The 16,187-nt window shown below is 34.2% G+C and overlaps 2 protein-coding genes across 2 annotated transcripts; both read left to right on the top strand.

Moving 5' to 3' along the window:
• The first annotated feature begins 465 nt into the window (after nt 1–465).
• LOC138163352 (olfactory receptor 1165-like) lies at nt 466–1,413 on the top strand. The gene has a single exon (XM_069090870.1). The coding sequence runs from the start codon at nt 466–468 to the stop codon at nt 1,411–1,413; it is 948 nt and encodes a 315-aa protein (XP_068946971.1).
• A 9,952-nt stretch (nt 1,414–11,365) lies between these two features.
• LOC138163351 (olfactory receptor 10AG1-like) lies at nt 11,366–12,307 on the top strand. Its single transcript, XM_069090869.1, has one exon. It carries the CDS (start codon nt 11,366–11,368, stop codon nt 12,305–12,307), a length of 942 nt encoding a protein of 313 aa, XP_068946970.1.
• The last annotated feature ends 3,880 nt before the right edge of the window (nt 12,308–16,187 follow it).

Here is a 16,187-nt window from a genome sequence, read left to right as displayed (position 1 = left end):
AACAAAAGGGTAGAAATGACATATTCAAGATGACACAGTGAATACACAATGTTAAGGGAAAGGAAACACCTTTGTCTTTATATTTTGTTTGAAGAAATTAAATAGGCTGCCTTAGTAGTTAATGGGTTCTCCATCATTTAATTGTTCTGAATGAGCTATAGTTTCTATAATGAACATTTGTTTAAGTACAGATTGAAAATCTGTGAATCTGCAACAAATCATATGTTCAGAGCATTCTCTATTTCCGTCTTTCTATGGTTTCTTTCATACTCCATGAATTTCTCACAACCCAAATATATAGAACTTGAGAATAAGGGCTAACTTTGAAACTAATCCTATTATTGTCTCCAAAATAACTATAATAAAAACAATTTCTAATTCATACTCTGGCATTATCTTCTGTTCCACAATCTCATTGATGTTTTGCTTCTCATGATCCATCTCTGATTCTCTCCAACAGGAATCATGGTGAGTCCTGACAAGAATCAGAGCGGTGTGGTCATGATCATCCTCTTAGGATTCTCTGATTACCCAGACCTCCAGATGCCCCTCTTTCTACTCTTCCTCACCATCTATACAGTAACTGTAGTGGGGAACATGGGCATGCTTGTGGTCATCAAGATCAATCCCAAACTCCACACCCCCATGTACTTTTTCCTCAAGCACTTGTCCCTTGTAGATTTTTGTTACTCCACTCTAGTTATACCAAAACTACTAGAAAACTTAGTTGTAGAAGACAGAAGCATCTCTATCAAAGACTGCATCACACAGTTTTCCTTTGGTGTCACCTGTGTGATAACAGAGATGGTCATGTTGGCAGTGATGGCCTATGACCGCTTTGTCGCTATATGTTACCCTTTGCTGTATACAGTTTCTATGTCCCCAAAACACTGTGCCCTGCTAGTGACTGTGGCTTATTCTTGGGGCATAATTTCTTCTATTGTACTCACCTACTCAATTCTTGTACTGAAATTTTGTGAGACTCAAATCATTAACAACTTTGTATGTGAATATTCTGTCTTCCTCTCTGCTTCCTGCTCTGATAAACACTTCAGTGAGACAATGCTTTTTATCTTTGCAAATTTCAATGTATTTTGTACCCTTATCATTATCCTTATATCTTATGTTTTTGTTTTTGTCACAATCCTCAAAATGCATTCAGCCAGTGGCAGATACAAAGCTTTTTCCACCTGTGCCTCCCACTTGACAGCCGTTACCATCTTCTATGGGACCATCCTCTTTCTCTACTGTATTCCTAATTCCAAAAACTCATGGCTTGTAGTCAAAGTGGGGTCTGTTTTTTATATTGTAGTCATTCCTATGCTAAATCCTTTGATATACAGTCTAAGGAACAATGACGTGAAGAAAACGTTCAAGAAACTAATGAATATCAAAATAAGATCATTTATATGAATTCAATGCTTCATGGCTAAACTGTTCTGATGGAATTTATGGTGATTTTTAATTATTTCTCTGAGTCCTATTCATCTAGTCCCTTCTCTGGTGGTCACATCTACAATTTCTACAACCATCAGAAAGGGAGTCAGAAATTCTTAGGCAAATGAAACAAGGATGTTTGAAATGAGAAAAATCACTGCTAGAAAACGATTGCAATATACTCTATAATGTGGCATCAACCTGAGAACCTTTCACTGAAGCTCTTTGAAAATGTATTGTAAATGTAAATCTAATGATTCTACAGGAATGGATGCATGTTTTCTTTTTTTCATCTTCAAATTTCCACTACTTCATAGAAAAGAATGGAACAAAAATTTAAGGTGGGAGATAATGAAATGAGCAGGTGGCTTTTGGAGGTCTGCCAGAAGCAAACACCTTGATGGGCTGTCATATTTATTCCTAGAAGAGAATAATAGTCATCCACGCCTGGTGCAACTCAACGGGATAATAGAATTCTTATAAAGGCAAATTTAGTCCTACAAAGTGCCTCGTCCAGTTCTTTTAACATAGAGAATGCTTAATAAGTATTGCTTTATTGATTCATTTTTAGCATTGAGACAAACATTCCTTACTCTCCTGTCTTTTGTCATGAGCAACTCTTATCATAGAAATTGACTTCCAATTTTTTCTTAAATTTTTAATGAATAGAATAAAACAAGCATTTTGATAATCTAGTATAATAAAAAGATGATTATACATGAAACTGTAAATCTATTATGTACATTTTGTTATTTCTTTTAAAGATATATTCAATTGCCATGTATTTTTTTTCTTTTTTTCCCTGAACTCCTGTCCTAGAGCTAGCTACCATTAGACACAAATATGTATACATATAGCTACACATATACATGCACACATACATATGATGTGTATGAATATATAAAATCATTCTATACATACTTCTAGTTATCAGTACTTCCTCTGAATACACATAGTGTCTTCCTTCATATGTCCTTTGTAGGTAATTTAGTTATTTTAAATTATCAAAATTAATTAGTTACTAAATGTTAATAAAATGGTATTGCTATTACTGAATACAATGTTTTTTTGTTTGTTTGTTTGTTTGTTTCTGCTTATTTCTGTTTTCATTATTTTATACAAGTCTATCCATGGTAGAACTGCAAATTCATCAACCTCTGTTTCTCCTCCAGAGTCAAAAAAATTCAGTGGAAAGACAAAAGTAAAAATGACTGGTGATGATTTGAGATGCAGTGGGTGATGCTGCCTCAATGATAAGGATAAATTTAAAGCAATTGAAACATGTTCAATGACAGTCAACATGACCATTGACAATCAGAAAGTGAATAAATTTAGAATGCATTCATACAAAATCCAAGTAATGAAACAGAGGGTTCCTTGTTTTGAAGTCTGATTTGGAAATATTAATATTTTTTCATCATATAAAAGAAGAAATTTGTAATACCAATTTGTAACATCAGTAATAATGGGGTGCTTGGGATGTATGTTTGTAAAATCAATTTGTAATACCATTTTATAACATCAGTTTGTAAATCATCCCCCCCCCCCCAGCTTCAGAGCACTAACTCTGCCCAGCAACAACTCATGAATTGTTTATCTCAGCTTGGAACAGTAACAAGCCACACCTATCAATCCTTCACAAAAGTATCTATAAACATTCCAGCTCAGGCAACTATTATCCCCCCTTGTATAATGTCCCGCTGTCCCCATGAATCCTTTGGTGCCCTATGTCTAGGTTGACTCCTTGGCTGCCTCCATGAATCCTTCAGGACCCTATCTCTAGGTTAACTCTTTAGCCTATTATCCACACACTGAGTCTCTGTTAGCCTTGGTTCCCAGACATCAATATTGTCAAACATGACACTGATAAGTGGCAGACTGGGCACTTCTCAGTCAGCCCTTGACCAATAGCTGACTTAGAAATGGTTCAAGCCTAAAACCACACCTCCAGGTAGCCCCACCTTGGGCTCTTTCCCAGTGAATCATGGGCAATATGCCTTCCACACTGAGGAGGGATGGCTCCCAATAGGTTCAGCAGGAACACTGATTTTTATCTAAGACCAGAAAGATGATGCAGTCTTGAAAGAATTCAGCCCAAGCCAACTTGGAGTCAGAGTTGTAAAAGTTTATTGTACACTTTACAGTGGGCAAGGGTACTTAGGGGACCTGCAAGTTTATTGTTAGGCTGTACACCAGGCAAGAGTCTTTTAGGGGACCTTCAACCTCAAAGGGGTAGAATTAAGGTTTTTATAGGATAATCCATAGTAGAAGCCATGCCAAATATGATAACTAGGTGATTAAGTGTGGGATTAGGGAGGAGTTAAGGTGGGGTCTGTGTTTAAAGGGACAATAGTTTTTTTTTTTTTAATTTCTGCTTTAACCATAATGATCTCTGAGAAATCACAGTGCTGAAGTCATATTCATTCTCTTAGGATTCTGAGACTATCCACAATTCCCAATCCTTTTTTTTTTTTTTGGTTTGCTTGGCTGTCTAAATGATCACTGCAATGGGGAATCTTGGAATGATTGCAATCATTATAATGGATCCCAAATTACACACACACACACACACACACACACACACACATATATGTGTGTGTGTGTATACACATATGCATGAATATGTATGTATATGTATATATATATGTAAGTACACATATGAATATATGTGGGCCTGTGTTTGTGTGTGTGTATTTTTTTTTCTTTTATGTAAACACTTGCCCTTTGTGGATTTCTGTTATTCCACTGCTGTTAGACTAAAGCTGTTGCAAAACCGAATTTTAGAAGATAGGACAATGTCTATCCCTACTTGCATAACACAATTCTTTTTTACTGCTAACTTTACTTTGAATGATACTTTGAATGACACTCTCATATTGGCAGTGAAGGTCAAAACAGCAACAACAACAACAAAAAAAAAAAACCCTGACCTGGAAAATAGATCCAGAAGAGAGAATTTAAAAATTATTGGTCTACTGGAAAGCCATGATGAAAAAAAAAAGCCTGAACAGTATCTTTCAAGAAATCAAGTAAAAATGCCCTGAGGTCCTAGAACTAGAGGGTAAAATAGTCATTGAAAGAATGCATTGATCATTTCCTGAAAGAGATCTCAAATTGAAAACTTCAAGGAACATTGTAGCCAAATTCCAGAATTATCAGGACAAGGAGAAAATACTGGGAGCAGCCAAAAAGAAACAATTCAAATATCACAGAACTACAGTTAGGATCACACAGGACCTTGCAGCTTCTATGTTAAAAGATCGGAGGGATTGGAATATGATATTTCATAAGGCAAAGGAGTTTGGACTACAAGCAAGGATCAATTATGCAGCAAAATTGAGCATCATCTTTCAGGCAAGGAAATAGTCATTCAATGAAATAAGGCTATTCCAGATTTTCCTGATGAAAAAACCAGAGTTCAATGGAAAATTTGATCTTCAAATACAAAACTCAAGAGAGACATAAAAAGGGGAAAAGGGAAACACACACACATCCCTGTATGGGAGGATGATACCTGTTAATCTTGAGTATTGTATAATTATTATGACATTTAAAAGGGATATACATAGAGGGTGCAGCTACAACGTAACTGATGGATGTGATGTTAAAAACCTAATTAAAGTGTGCAAAAGGATTGTAATGGTAGAAGAGGAAAGGAGGACACAGAAAAGTGTAAATTGTGTCACATAAAGAGGCACAAAAGCATATTATAATGGAGGGAATGAAGGGAGGGAGATGAGCTCTGTGTGAGCTTTACTCTCATTGGTTTTCGTTCAAGGAGGGAGTAACATACTCAGTTAAGTATAGGAATCTAAAATAAAGACAAACAAAAATTCATTATAGCAAAGGGAAAGAAGGGAGGGAAAAGAGTATTGTCTGGAAATTACTCTCATCTAACTTGTTTCAAGGAAGGAATAACATAATTTGTTAAATATAGAAATCTAACTTGTCCTTCAGATAGTATGAGGAGAAAAGGGAAAGAAACAGTTGGGGGTTAGAAGGGAGGGAAAATGTAGTAAGGGAAAAGGATAAAAAAATAGAGAGGGGCTGATATCTAGGGAATATTGAAGGAGGTGATGGTCAAAAGCAAAACTTTTTTGAGGAGGGAAAGGGAGAAGGGAGAAATAAAAACATAAACATGGGGAAATAGGATGGAGAGAAAGACACAGATAGTAATCATAACTGTGAATGTTAATGGAATGAATTCTCCCACAAACCAGAGGCAGATAGCAGAATAGATTAAAAACCATGATCCTAAAATAAGTTTTTTACAAGACACATAATTGAAACAGGTGGATACACACAAGGTAAAGGTAAAAGATTGGAGTAGAATATATTATGCTTCAGCAAAAGTAAAATAAAAGCAGGGGTAACAATCCTCATCTCAGTCAAAAGTAAAAATAGATCTAATTAAAAGGTATAAGGAAGGAAACTATATCCTGCTAAAAGACACCATTGACAATGAAGTAATATCATTACTAAACATATATACATCAAGTGGTAGAGCATTCACATTCTTAGAGGAGAAGTTAAGGAAATTAAAGGAAGAAAGGGATAGCAAAACGAAACTAGTGGGGGACCTCAACCTCCCCCTTTCCAAACTGGATAAATCTAACTTCAAAATAAACAAGACAGAAGTTAAGGAGATGAATAGAATTTTAGAGAAGATAGATCTGACAGAAAACTTAATAAAAAGAAATATATCTCCTTCTCAGAGGTACACGGCACATACACAAAAATTGACCATGTACTAGGTCATAAAAACCTCACATTTCAGTGCAGAAAGACAGAAATATTAAATGCATCTTCTTTTTCTTCTTCTTTTTTTTTTTTCCAGATCATGTGTTTGTACTGGACAAGCAGGCCAGAATAATCTGACACAGAGTGAGTCTGCAATAGATCATTCTCTGACTTCTTCATGGAGGCAAGATGGGTCTTATATGCAGAAAGATTGTGGGAGGAATCTAGGGGTAGTCTAGAGGAGGTCTTGGGGAGGATCTTCAGGAGGCAAGTGAGGTAAGACTCCAGTGATGAGAGATTAAGAATGGGAAGTAGCTGGAGGCTTCCTGGAGATGAGAAAATGGAGGGCTAGGCTAATAACAGAGATTTGAGCCTTGCTATAATGAAAGGCTTATGGCCTCAGGCAAATGCCTCATGAAATGGGAAGATTCAAGGGGATTCCCAGAGCCTGTACCTCATCAACATCATATATTTTATATCAAATTTTTCATTGAGGGCAGCTAGGTGGCACAGTGATTAGACCACCAGCCCTGGAGTCAGGAGGATCTGAGTTCAAATGTGCCTCAGACACTTAACACAAAACTAGCTGTGTGACCTTGGGCAAGTCACTTAGCCATAAATGCCCTACCTTCCCCCCTCCCCCAAAAAGTCAAAAAAAAATAAAAGATACAAATTTTCCATTGAGTTCTGGTCTTTTTATTATAAATACTTGAAATATTTTGTCAAATACCTTTTTTTAAATGAGGATTGTACTTAATTTGCTTGGTAAGTAATTCTTGAACACAACCCCAGCTCTTTTGCTCTTTCAAATAAAATGTTCTAAGACCTATGTTTTTTTTAGAGTAGAAACTGCTAGGTCTTGTGAAATGCTAGTTGTTTTTCTCCATTTATTTTTTGCTTGCACTATTTTTTCTTTAACCTGGAAATGTTGAAACATATCTATAATATTACTGTAATTTTTTTCCCCTAGGATTTCTTTTGAGATTGATGATCAGTGGATTCTTTCTCTTTCTACTTTATCTTATTTTTCTAGAACTTTGAGGTAAATTTTTCATAATAATTTCTTGTAATGTTGCATCCAGATTCTTTTCAAAAGGGAGATTATACAGAAAGCAGAAAAAGGAGAAAAAAAGATTGGTTTAAGAGAATTGAGGTTTTTTTTATTCCAAAGGATTGATGTTAAATATTGAATATCATTATTCTCATAAATCTGAAATAAAATTGACGTACTTTTCTATTCATAAAGTGCATATCACACCACAAACCTCTGGCACAAGTTCAGCAAGAATTGTCCTCATTTTGAAGATGGGGAAAGCAATACCAATTTAGATTCAGTTATTTGTCAAATATGAAGTAATTAGAAAGTAACAGTACCCAGGATGGTAATGATGCATGCCTACTCAAAACCCAAAACTCTTTTTTATTATAATACATGTCCTCATTAACATTATTTAGAGTCCTGTACTTGCAGTCAGAAGATTTTGCCTCTCAATAAAAATTGAAAAGTATCCTGGGAGAGGAGCTTTCCCAAAAGAGTAGAGGAGAGCAGGAATTCTACCTATTTAATTGTTTCTGATTCCTTTGAAATCACAGAATAATTTTTAAAAGAGATAGTGGTCTGTCTGGCATGGTTTGGGGCAGGAGACTGAAAATTTTAATCCTTAATTGAGAGGCAACAAAATTGGAATGAGGATAAATCTCACTTCAATTCCCCATCTGATATTAGCTAACAATCAAGTAAGCTACTTGAAACTCCATTTCTTCTCCAAAGAGAAATGATAATAGCTTTCAAACCTCTCTCATTTGGCTATTCTTAGTTTTAAATGAAATTATGTATTCCAAATGCTTTCCTAAGCTAAATTTAAAGCCCTATATAAATATTATTATTGCATAGTGTATACATAGTTTTAAAAATGCATTGAAGAAAAACAGGCAAATATCATTTAATGTTGTTTGAGAAAGGTAAGCTTAATTTATCTTCCTATCTTTTTTTTTCTCACTGAAACTTATAGCCTGCATTTTATTTTAGCTCCTTGAGGTAAGCTTTATGTTCTATATTCCTATTAAAGAATTAACATTTATCAAAGAGGAGGGCAAAATTTTATAATACCTTGATAAGTAAACTCCTCTTCCTAAAAGTCTTAGTTTTGCTTGACAATATTTGAGATTTTTAGCTTTGAATTATACTTACATGCGACAGGGTCATTTCTAGGAGAACTCTTGGAAAAGTTGAAAATCCTGGTGATATAATGGACTCTTGTGCTAAAATTATTATAAAAATTTGTAGTAATCACATGTGATAGAAAAAAGTTCCAAATAATAGTGGAAGAGATATAAGAGAAAGCATGTAAAAATGAGAAATTGGATGAAAATATATTTTCAAAACAATTAAGGTGTAAGGTCATTGTGGAAACACGTGGATATTTCCTTATTCAAACATGCTACTTAAGAAGAGCAGAGTCATATTTTCCCTGAAAATTTGTGCATTTTTGTCAACACAATCCAATTCTAAATTTAATTAACTTCTTTTGGGCTTACTTCTGTGGGGAGACAGAGCCTTGAGACATTGACCTGCAGAGCTTTGAACAAAGGCACTCATATTTGAAAATTCTAAAAATAAAGAGAAAGGTTACTTGTAATTTTATTTTTTTTAACCTAGGCATCAATGGTCAACTTCTCTTGGTGTATGTTTATCATGGAGAGAGAAATTGGAATATTGGATAATACCCCACACAGTTATAGAAAAGAGATCTTTTGTTATAGGTGGTTGTGATTAATCAGAGTATTTCACATATTTATTGTTGAAAAAGTTCCTCTTAAATCTACATATCATAAGGAATTTGAATTTCATGGTAATCATTCTTTCAAATTTGGACAAAGGATTAATTATTGTGTGGTTGTGTGTGTGTGTGTGTGTTTTATGAGTTAAGAGAAAGGAGACAAGTCTAGTGCCCTCATTCTTTCAGTTACCTTCTAAATTGCATTAAAGACTTTTTTTTTCCTACTTTAATTGAACAAGTGTTTCTTAGATTGTTAGATAATGTTGGAAATTTAGACAACAAAACATCAGAGCAAGAAAGGATCTTGCAGAATGTGTCATAGAATGCCATCTTTGGAAAAGACTTCATAGATCATCTAGTAGAAATGTATCATTTTATGAAGAGAAAATGATGCTTCAGAATTAAGAAATGATATATAAGATTTTAATTAGTGATTAAATCATACATGTTTGGAATTTTTAAAAAAAATTATATTTCAAAGTATTTTTCTGTGTCTCAGTTGAGTAGTCAGTCCGAGTGTTTTGTTTGGTTTGGTTTTGGGCCTTTTTTTTTTTAGGTGAAGAACCTAAGATATAGTGAAGTTAGAAATTTCACATCATTCTGTTTCTGAAAAGAACAAATTTCAATTATGTCCCTTTATTGTCAATCCAGTGTTCTTTGTAACACAATATTCAAAACTTCTTTCACTACAGAAGTTCAGATAATTAATATCTGGAAAATAAAATATAAAGTAAGAAATAAAACAAGAAAATTATTTCAAAATCAAGAATGGAGACTGGATGTTGTGAGATTCATGAATACATAAGACAAACTATAAAGAAATTACATTAGGGAGACCAAACTTTTATAAACTGCTAATGTTGGTATTATGTTCACTATTTCTTTTCACTTTTATTTTCAGTGCTCATATGACCCAATGTATCATTCCTCCATGGACCTTAATCCACCCCCACCTGAACCACCTGTGACATTTTCTTTCTATAGCTTCTGCTAACACTTTAATCAAGGAAAATTCACTTGGACCTGCCCTTCCTTGTTGGTGACAAGGAAAATCAAAAGGAGATAAATCCTAAATCCCCTCCCCACAAAAAAAATTAATTGTGGAATCAGAGGGATTAGGTTGTCTGGGAGTTATCTTGTAGTAGGTGGTTTCTTCCCAAACCCTAAGATTATACAACCAAGACTACCAGTTCTATGGAGCAATAATGAAGAAAATTTTGAGTGCTAGTTTGAGAAGCAAAGAAGATCTTTTCTATCAGATATCTATATTATAATAAAAGGAGGGCTATAAATTGGACTTCAATATTAAGTAGATGGTAAAATAATGATCTAGAAATTAATATAAATTAGACATTATTGTAGATTTGAATGATTAAAAAGGATGCTTAAGAAAAATAAGCAGGGGCAGCTAGGTGGCACAGTGAAGAGAACAATGGCCCTGGAATCAGGAAGACCTTCTGGCCTCAGACACTTAACACTTACTAACTGTGTGACCTTGGGCAAGTCACTTAACCCCAATTGCCTTGCTCTCCCCCCTCCAAAAAGCAAATAAAAATTAATAAAAGTAAGCATTTGAACTTTGTCTTATTAAAAATAGAGTGGTTTTCTGATTAATGAAGAGGAGATGGCTATGTTAAAAGATGAAAATAGCTATATGTGTGGTAGTAACTGTGGCTAACTAAAGTAAGTTCATTTGCATTTTTCCAATCCCATAAGGAATAAGTAACTCCTTTCCTGGACAGCTTCAATAACAGTAAAAACAAAGGCATAATGAAATGAGAATGGTATCTGCTGTTAGAAACATAAGATTCACTTATTATCTGTAAGACTCAGTCACTTTATCTATATCCTATGTGTATTAGTAGATGAGACATCACAGGTCCCTTGGAAGGAAGGAAGGAAGGAAGGAAGGAAGGAAGGAAGGAAGGAAGGAAGGAAGGACGGAAGGAAGGAAGGAAGGAAGGAAGTGGTATATGACCTTGAAATATAGAACAGCATACTAAATTATGATATTTTGAGTATTGTTTTTGCTATACAGTATTATTTCTCACTTTTCACTTGAGGCCAATTTCTAGTTCCACTTTTCATTTAAAATATTCCAAAGTACTGATTTAAAAAAAATTAGGAACTGCATAAAAGAAAAAAAAGCAATAATAGAATTCCAATACTTTGTTATTAGAAACTTTATAATATTTCAATTGAGATGTACAGTATGGTCATCTAATAAATATTTATTTGATTCTTGAATTGAATATGCATTAAAATTTAGAACAGGTATTAGAAAGCAAAGTGATCTGATCTGATGTATCTAATTCAAAACATTCCTTTTATAAGATAGCTTTAAGTTCTAGAGGAGTGAAGTAACTCATCCTATCTGACTTCATTTTTTCAGAAAAAAAAAAAAGGAAATGGGAGAACGGAATCTCACTATTGTGAAAGAATTTGTTATCCAGGGATTTTATGACCTACCCAACCTCCAAGACCTTTTGTTTGGAATTTTCACAGTCATTTATATGAGTATTCTGATGGGAAATGGTCTCATGATTATAGTAATCAAGAATGATCCAACTCTCCATACACCAATGTATTTTTTCCTAGGGAATTTTTCATTTTTGGAAATCTGCTACACATCAGTTATTCTTCCAAGAATGTTGATGAACTTTTGGACTCGGAACAGAAATATTTCTTTGGTGGCCTGTGCTGTACAACTTTGTTTTTTGCTTATTCTGGGAGCTACTGAATGCTTCCTTTTGGCTGTGATGGCATATGATCGCTACATGGCCATTTGTAAGCCTCTCTATTACCCTGTCATTATGAACCAAAAAACATGTATCCAGCTGGTGGTTGGGTCCTGGATATGTGGAATCCCAGTGCAGATAGGGCAGACGTGCCAGATTTTCTCTCTGCCTTTCTGTGGTTCTAACAAACTTAATCATGTTTTCTGTGATGTGCTTCCTTTACTAAAGCTGGCCTGTGGGGACACCTCTATAAATGAATTATGTGTCTATGCTGTGGCTGTGCTGTTTGTTACAGTACCTTTTCTCTTTATAACTTGGTCCTATGTCAATATCATTGCTACCATTCTGAATCTGCCAGTGGGAATGGGGAGATTAAAAGCTTTTTCCACGTGTTCATCCCATCTCATTGTTGTGGCCTTATTTTTTGGGTCTGGTATTGTAACATATTTAAGACCTAAGTCTACATACTCCCCAGGAACAGACAAAGTGCTCTCACTTTTCTATACTGTTGTGACCCCAGTGTTTAACCCTTTGATATATGGCCTAAGGAATAAGGATGTCATTGTTTCATTGAAGAAAATTTTAGGGGTGGGTAGGTGGCACAATGAATAGAGTACTGGCCCTAGAGTCAGAAGAACCTGAGTCCATATCTGGCCTCAGACACTTAATACTTACTAGCTGTGTAACCTTGGGCAAGTCACTTAAGCCCAACTGCCCTGCTTTGCCCCCTCCAAAAAAAAGAGAGAAAACTTTATCTAAATAAAATAGTAATAGAGAAAATAAAGCCTGGTTTCATCTTTTATCTCACAGTTTCAGTTTCTATAGGAATCTCTTTTCACCTATTTCCTTATCCTCAACTGAAATCTTTACTATTTCTAAGTAATAATGTCAAATCTTAAGAATAAATTTTCTGTTTTCAGGATGAAATTCACTCTACTTATACACCACCATGGAAAAAATTTATCTGAATATTGAATGAAGTTCCAAATGAACTGCCATAAGCCTGTATTGATTTGATGAAGTAATGCAATTATCTCAGCATTTCAGAATCAGATCCAGTCATATTTACATGCAATGTAAAGCTAAAATGTCAGGATATACTATTTAAAGATAAAAAAGAATTTCCTCTACTTCTTACATGAAATTCCCACACCCAGGACTCTTCTCAAACAGCTTTTCTTCTCTTTCTAAGATGCCACCCTGCCAGGAAAGTGGCTTGTTCTTAACGCTGTATCTACATTTTCCTTTGATTCTTGGCTCAGATAGTACTTCTCTATTGATGTCCACACCATGAATACTCCATATTGTTATTGAGTTGTTTTACTCTACTCAGCTTCATTGATTTTTTCTTTCCCTTATCATATACATTGTGTCTCACCAATAGAATGTAAGCTGCTTGAGGACAGAAAATATTTTATTGTTGTCTATCTACCAAATTTAAATATCCCCTTGTTCAGAGTAGGTCCTTAATTCCTATTAATTTAAATCTTTATTTATGCCAATTTGTCAAATTTTTAAAAAGTTGATTATTCTAACCTTTTTTCTGAGTATCCTAAAGGCAAAGATGCTGTTTTGCATGAATTTTACATTTCCCTCAGAATTTAGTACTTTTCCCCCTCTTAACTGTATTATCAAAATGAGACTTCAGTCACAGTTTACATCCAAAAATATATTCACGAAAAAAAAATAATTCATATCTGACACACAATAAAAAAAGTTCGTGTCAATAGGATTTCTTTTCTGTTCAATTTTGTGATTTGACAAAGAATTCAATGTTACTTTGTGAAACTTACTATATGTCATCTGCACTGGATCAATAAATGCATAATACTGGTAGAATACTGAAGCATATTAATACTGGCTTTCCATTATGGCAGCTAGACATTTATTACATAGATGATGTTCTCTTAAATGATGAGGGAAGAAAAAGTGGCTGGAATTTCTTAGACTTACAGCTACTATCAGTTCATTCAGGAATGCCTCTGTTGGGATCAAATTCTTATAAAAGGTCAGAAACTAGAAACACGCAAGAAAGAGTTGGGTCGGGGGCGGATAGGTGGCACAGTGAGTAAGGCGCTGGTCCCGGAGTCAGAATAACCTAAGTTCAGTTCCTGCCTCAGACACTTACACACACACACACACACACACACACACACACACACACACACACACACACACAAACACACAAACTAGCTGTGTAAACTTGGGCAAGTTACTTAACCCCAATTGCCCTCCAAAAGGCAAAAAAGAAAAAGAAAGAGTTGGTTCATCTTTGTACAGTGAAACAAGAAAAATAAGCTATTCAGACATCCACTATCCTCATGCTTCAGTTCTTTCCACCTCAGTGCGGAGCAGCAAGAATGGCAGTTGTGGCTGTGGTAAGGTTAGTCTATCTTGATCTATGCTTAATGTTAAGGGTAAATGTCTTACACATCATCATTTGTTTTTCTAAATGATCACAATACTTCTACCTCTTGGGGAGGGGAATACTTTAGTATTCACTAATAGTGTCCAAATGTGGCCTCCTGTGTCTATGGAATGTTTAGCCCAGAAGGTGAAGTTCATGTCATATAGATCACAGAGACTCTTCAAGAGAGTTGGAGATCGCTGCAAGGAATGCTTGATCCCATCAAAATCTTTTTTTTTGGTTCTACCTAACTCATGTTTTTGGCTGACCCAAAGAGACTTGAGAAGAAGGTACAACTATACAGCTCTCCACTCTTCAGAACAGACTTAATGGAATTATTTCTAAAAAAACTCTGCTTCAAGGTTTTGTTCAAGCTTGTTGCCCTAAAATGATGCAAATTTTAAGTACTTTGGATACTCATATATTATATTTTAGGATTATTTTTATGAGGTTCTATCATCAAACACCACCATTGTCCATAATAACAGGAACAACACTCTTCAATAATCCTGAAGTCAATTTATAAATTAGTCTTCAAATTGTTCAACTAAGGCCCATATTTGACAGAAATATACTACTAGTTCTATCATTTTCTAAATCTAGTTTTTACATTATTTTGCACTATACCCTTTAAAATTCAAGATTCATTCCATGCAAAAATGGCATATTAAAATAGGAGTTAAGTTTAGAGATGTACATAAAAATATGCAATAACTATTTTAAAATTGCAAAAAAATCTAAAATGAATTTTCCAAAATGGACATGACAAATATTTATATTAAAAAGACCTGATGTTTTCCTGAGTTGTGCTTATTAAAGATTTGAAAAAAAAAACACAGGACTTCTCTTGACTAATAAGATGACACATGATACTCAGTGTTAATCATTGCTAAATACCTTAAAGTATTGGAGATGAAATTTCTTTTTTGGAAGTACAGTTTTGGTTAAAACAAATCATAGAAACAATCAATAACTTAATTCAAGTGAATGGCAATAATGTAACAATATACTAAAACTTGTGGGATGTAGCAAAAGCATTTCTTACAGGAAGTTTTATATCTCTGAATGCTTCCATGAATAAAATAGAGAAAGATGAGATCAATGAATTGGGCATGCAACAGGAAAAGCTAGAAAAAGAACAAATTGATAATCCTCAATTAAATATCAAATGAGAATACTGAAAACCAAAAGAGAGATTAATAAAATTGAAATTAAGAAAACTATTGAACTAATAAAACTAAGAACTGGTTTTATGAAAAAAAAATGATACATTTGATCTCATAGATTTTATTTTTAAAAAGAAGAAAACCAAATTACGAGTATCAGAAATGAAAAGGGGGAATTCATCTCCTATGAAGAGGAAATTAAAACAGTAATTGGGAATTATTTTACCCAATTGTATGCCCATAAATCTGACAATCTCAGGGAAATGGATGAATATGTACAAAGATATAAATTGCCCAGATTAACAGAAGAGGAAGTAAAATGCTTTAACAACCCCATCTCAGAAAAAGAAACTGAACAATTCATCAAAGGACTCCCTAGGAAAAAAAAAATCTTCAGGGCCAGATAGATTTTACAAGCACATTCTATCTATCAAACATTTAAAGAACAATTAATTCCAGTACTACGTAGACAATTTGGGAAAATTGGTGGAGTCCTACCAAATTATTTTTATGATGCAAATATAGTATTGATCCCTAAACCAGGAAAAGGCAAAACAGAGAAAGAAAAATTATAGACCAATTTCCTTAATGAATATAGATGCAGAAATTTTAAATAAAATATTAGCAAAAAGATTACAGTAACTTATCATGAGAATAAAACACTTTGATCAGGTTTCAATATTAGGAAAACTGTCAGTATAATTGATCATATCCACAATAAAACTAACAGAAACCATATGATTATCTCAATAGAGGCAGAAAAAGTTTTTGATAAAATACAACTCCCAATTCTATTGAAAATACAACCCCCAGTTATATTGAAAACACTGGAGAGTATAGGAATAAAGGTAGCCTTCCTTAAAATAAGGCATCTACCTAAAACTATCAGCAAGCACAATATATAGTGGGGATAAGCTAG

This window comes from Petaurus breviceps, unplaced genomic scaffold, assembly GCF_028583685.1.
Source record: "Petaurus breviceps papuanus isolate PSGF00001 unplaced genomic scaffold, PetGlider_PUasm1.0 188, whole genome shotgun sequence".
In the NCBI taxonomy this organism is placed as follows: Eukaryota; Metazoa; Chordata; class Mammalia; order Diprotodontia; family Petauridae; genus Petaurus; species Petaurus breviceps.
The sequence above is the reverse complement of the archived record's forward strand: the minus strand, read 5'-3'. Positions and strand labels throughout refer to the sequence as shown.

What these genes read in the sequence shown, in the direction of transcription:
- LOC138163352 (XM_069090870.1), top strand. Translation starts at nt 466, where the DNA reads ATGGTGAGTCCTGACAAGAATCAGAGCGGTGTGGTCATGATCATCCTC.
- LOC138163351 (XM_069090869.1), top strand. Translation starts at nt 11,366, where the DNA reads ATGGGAGAACGGAATCTCACTATTGTGAAAGAATTTGTTATCCAGGGA.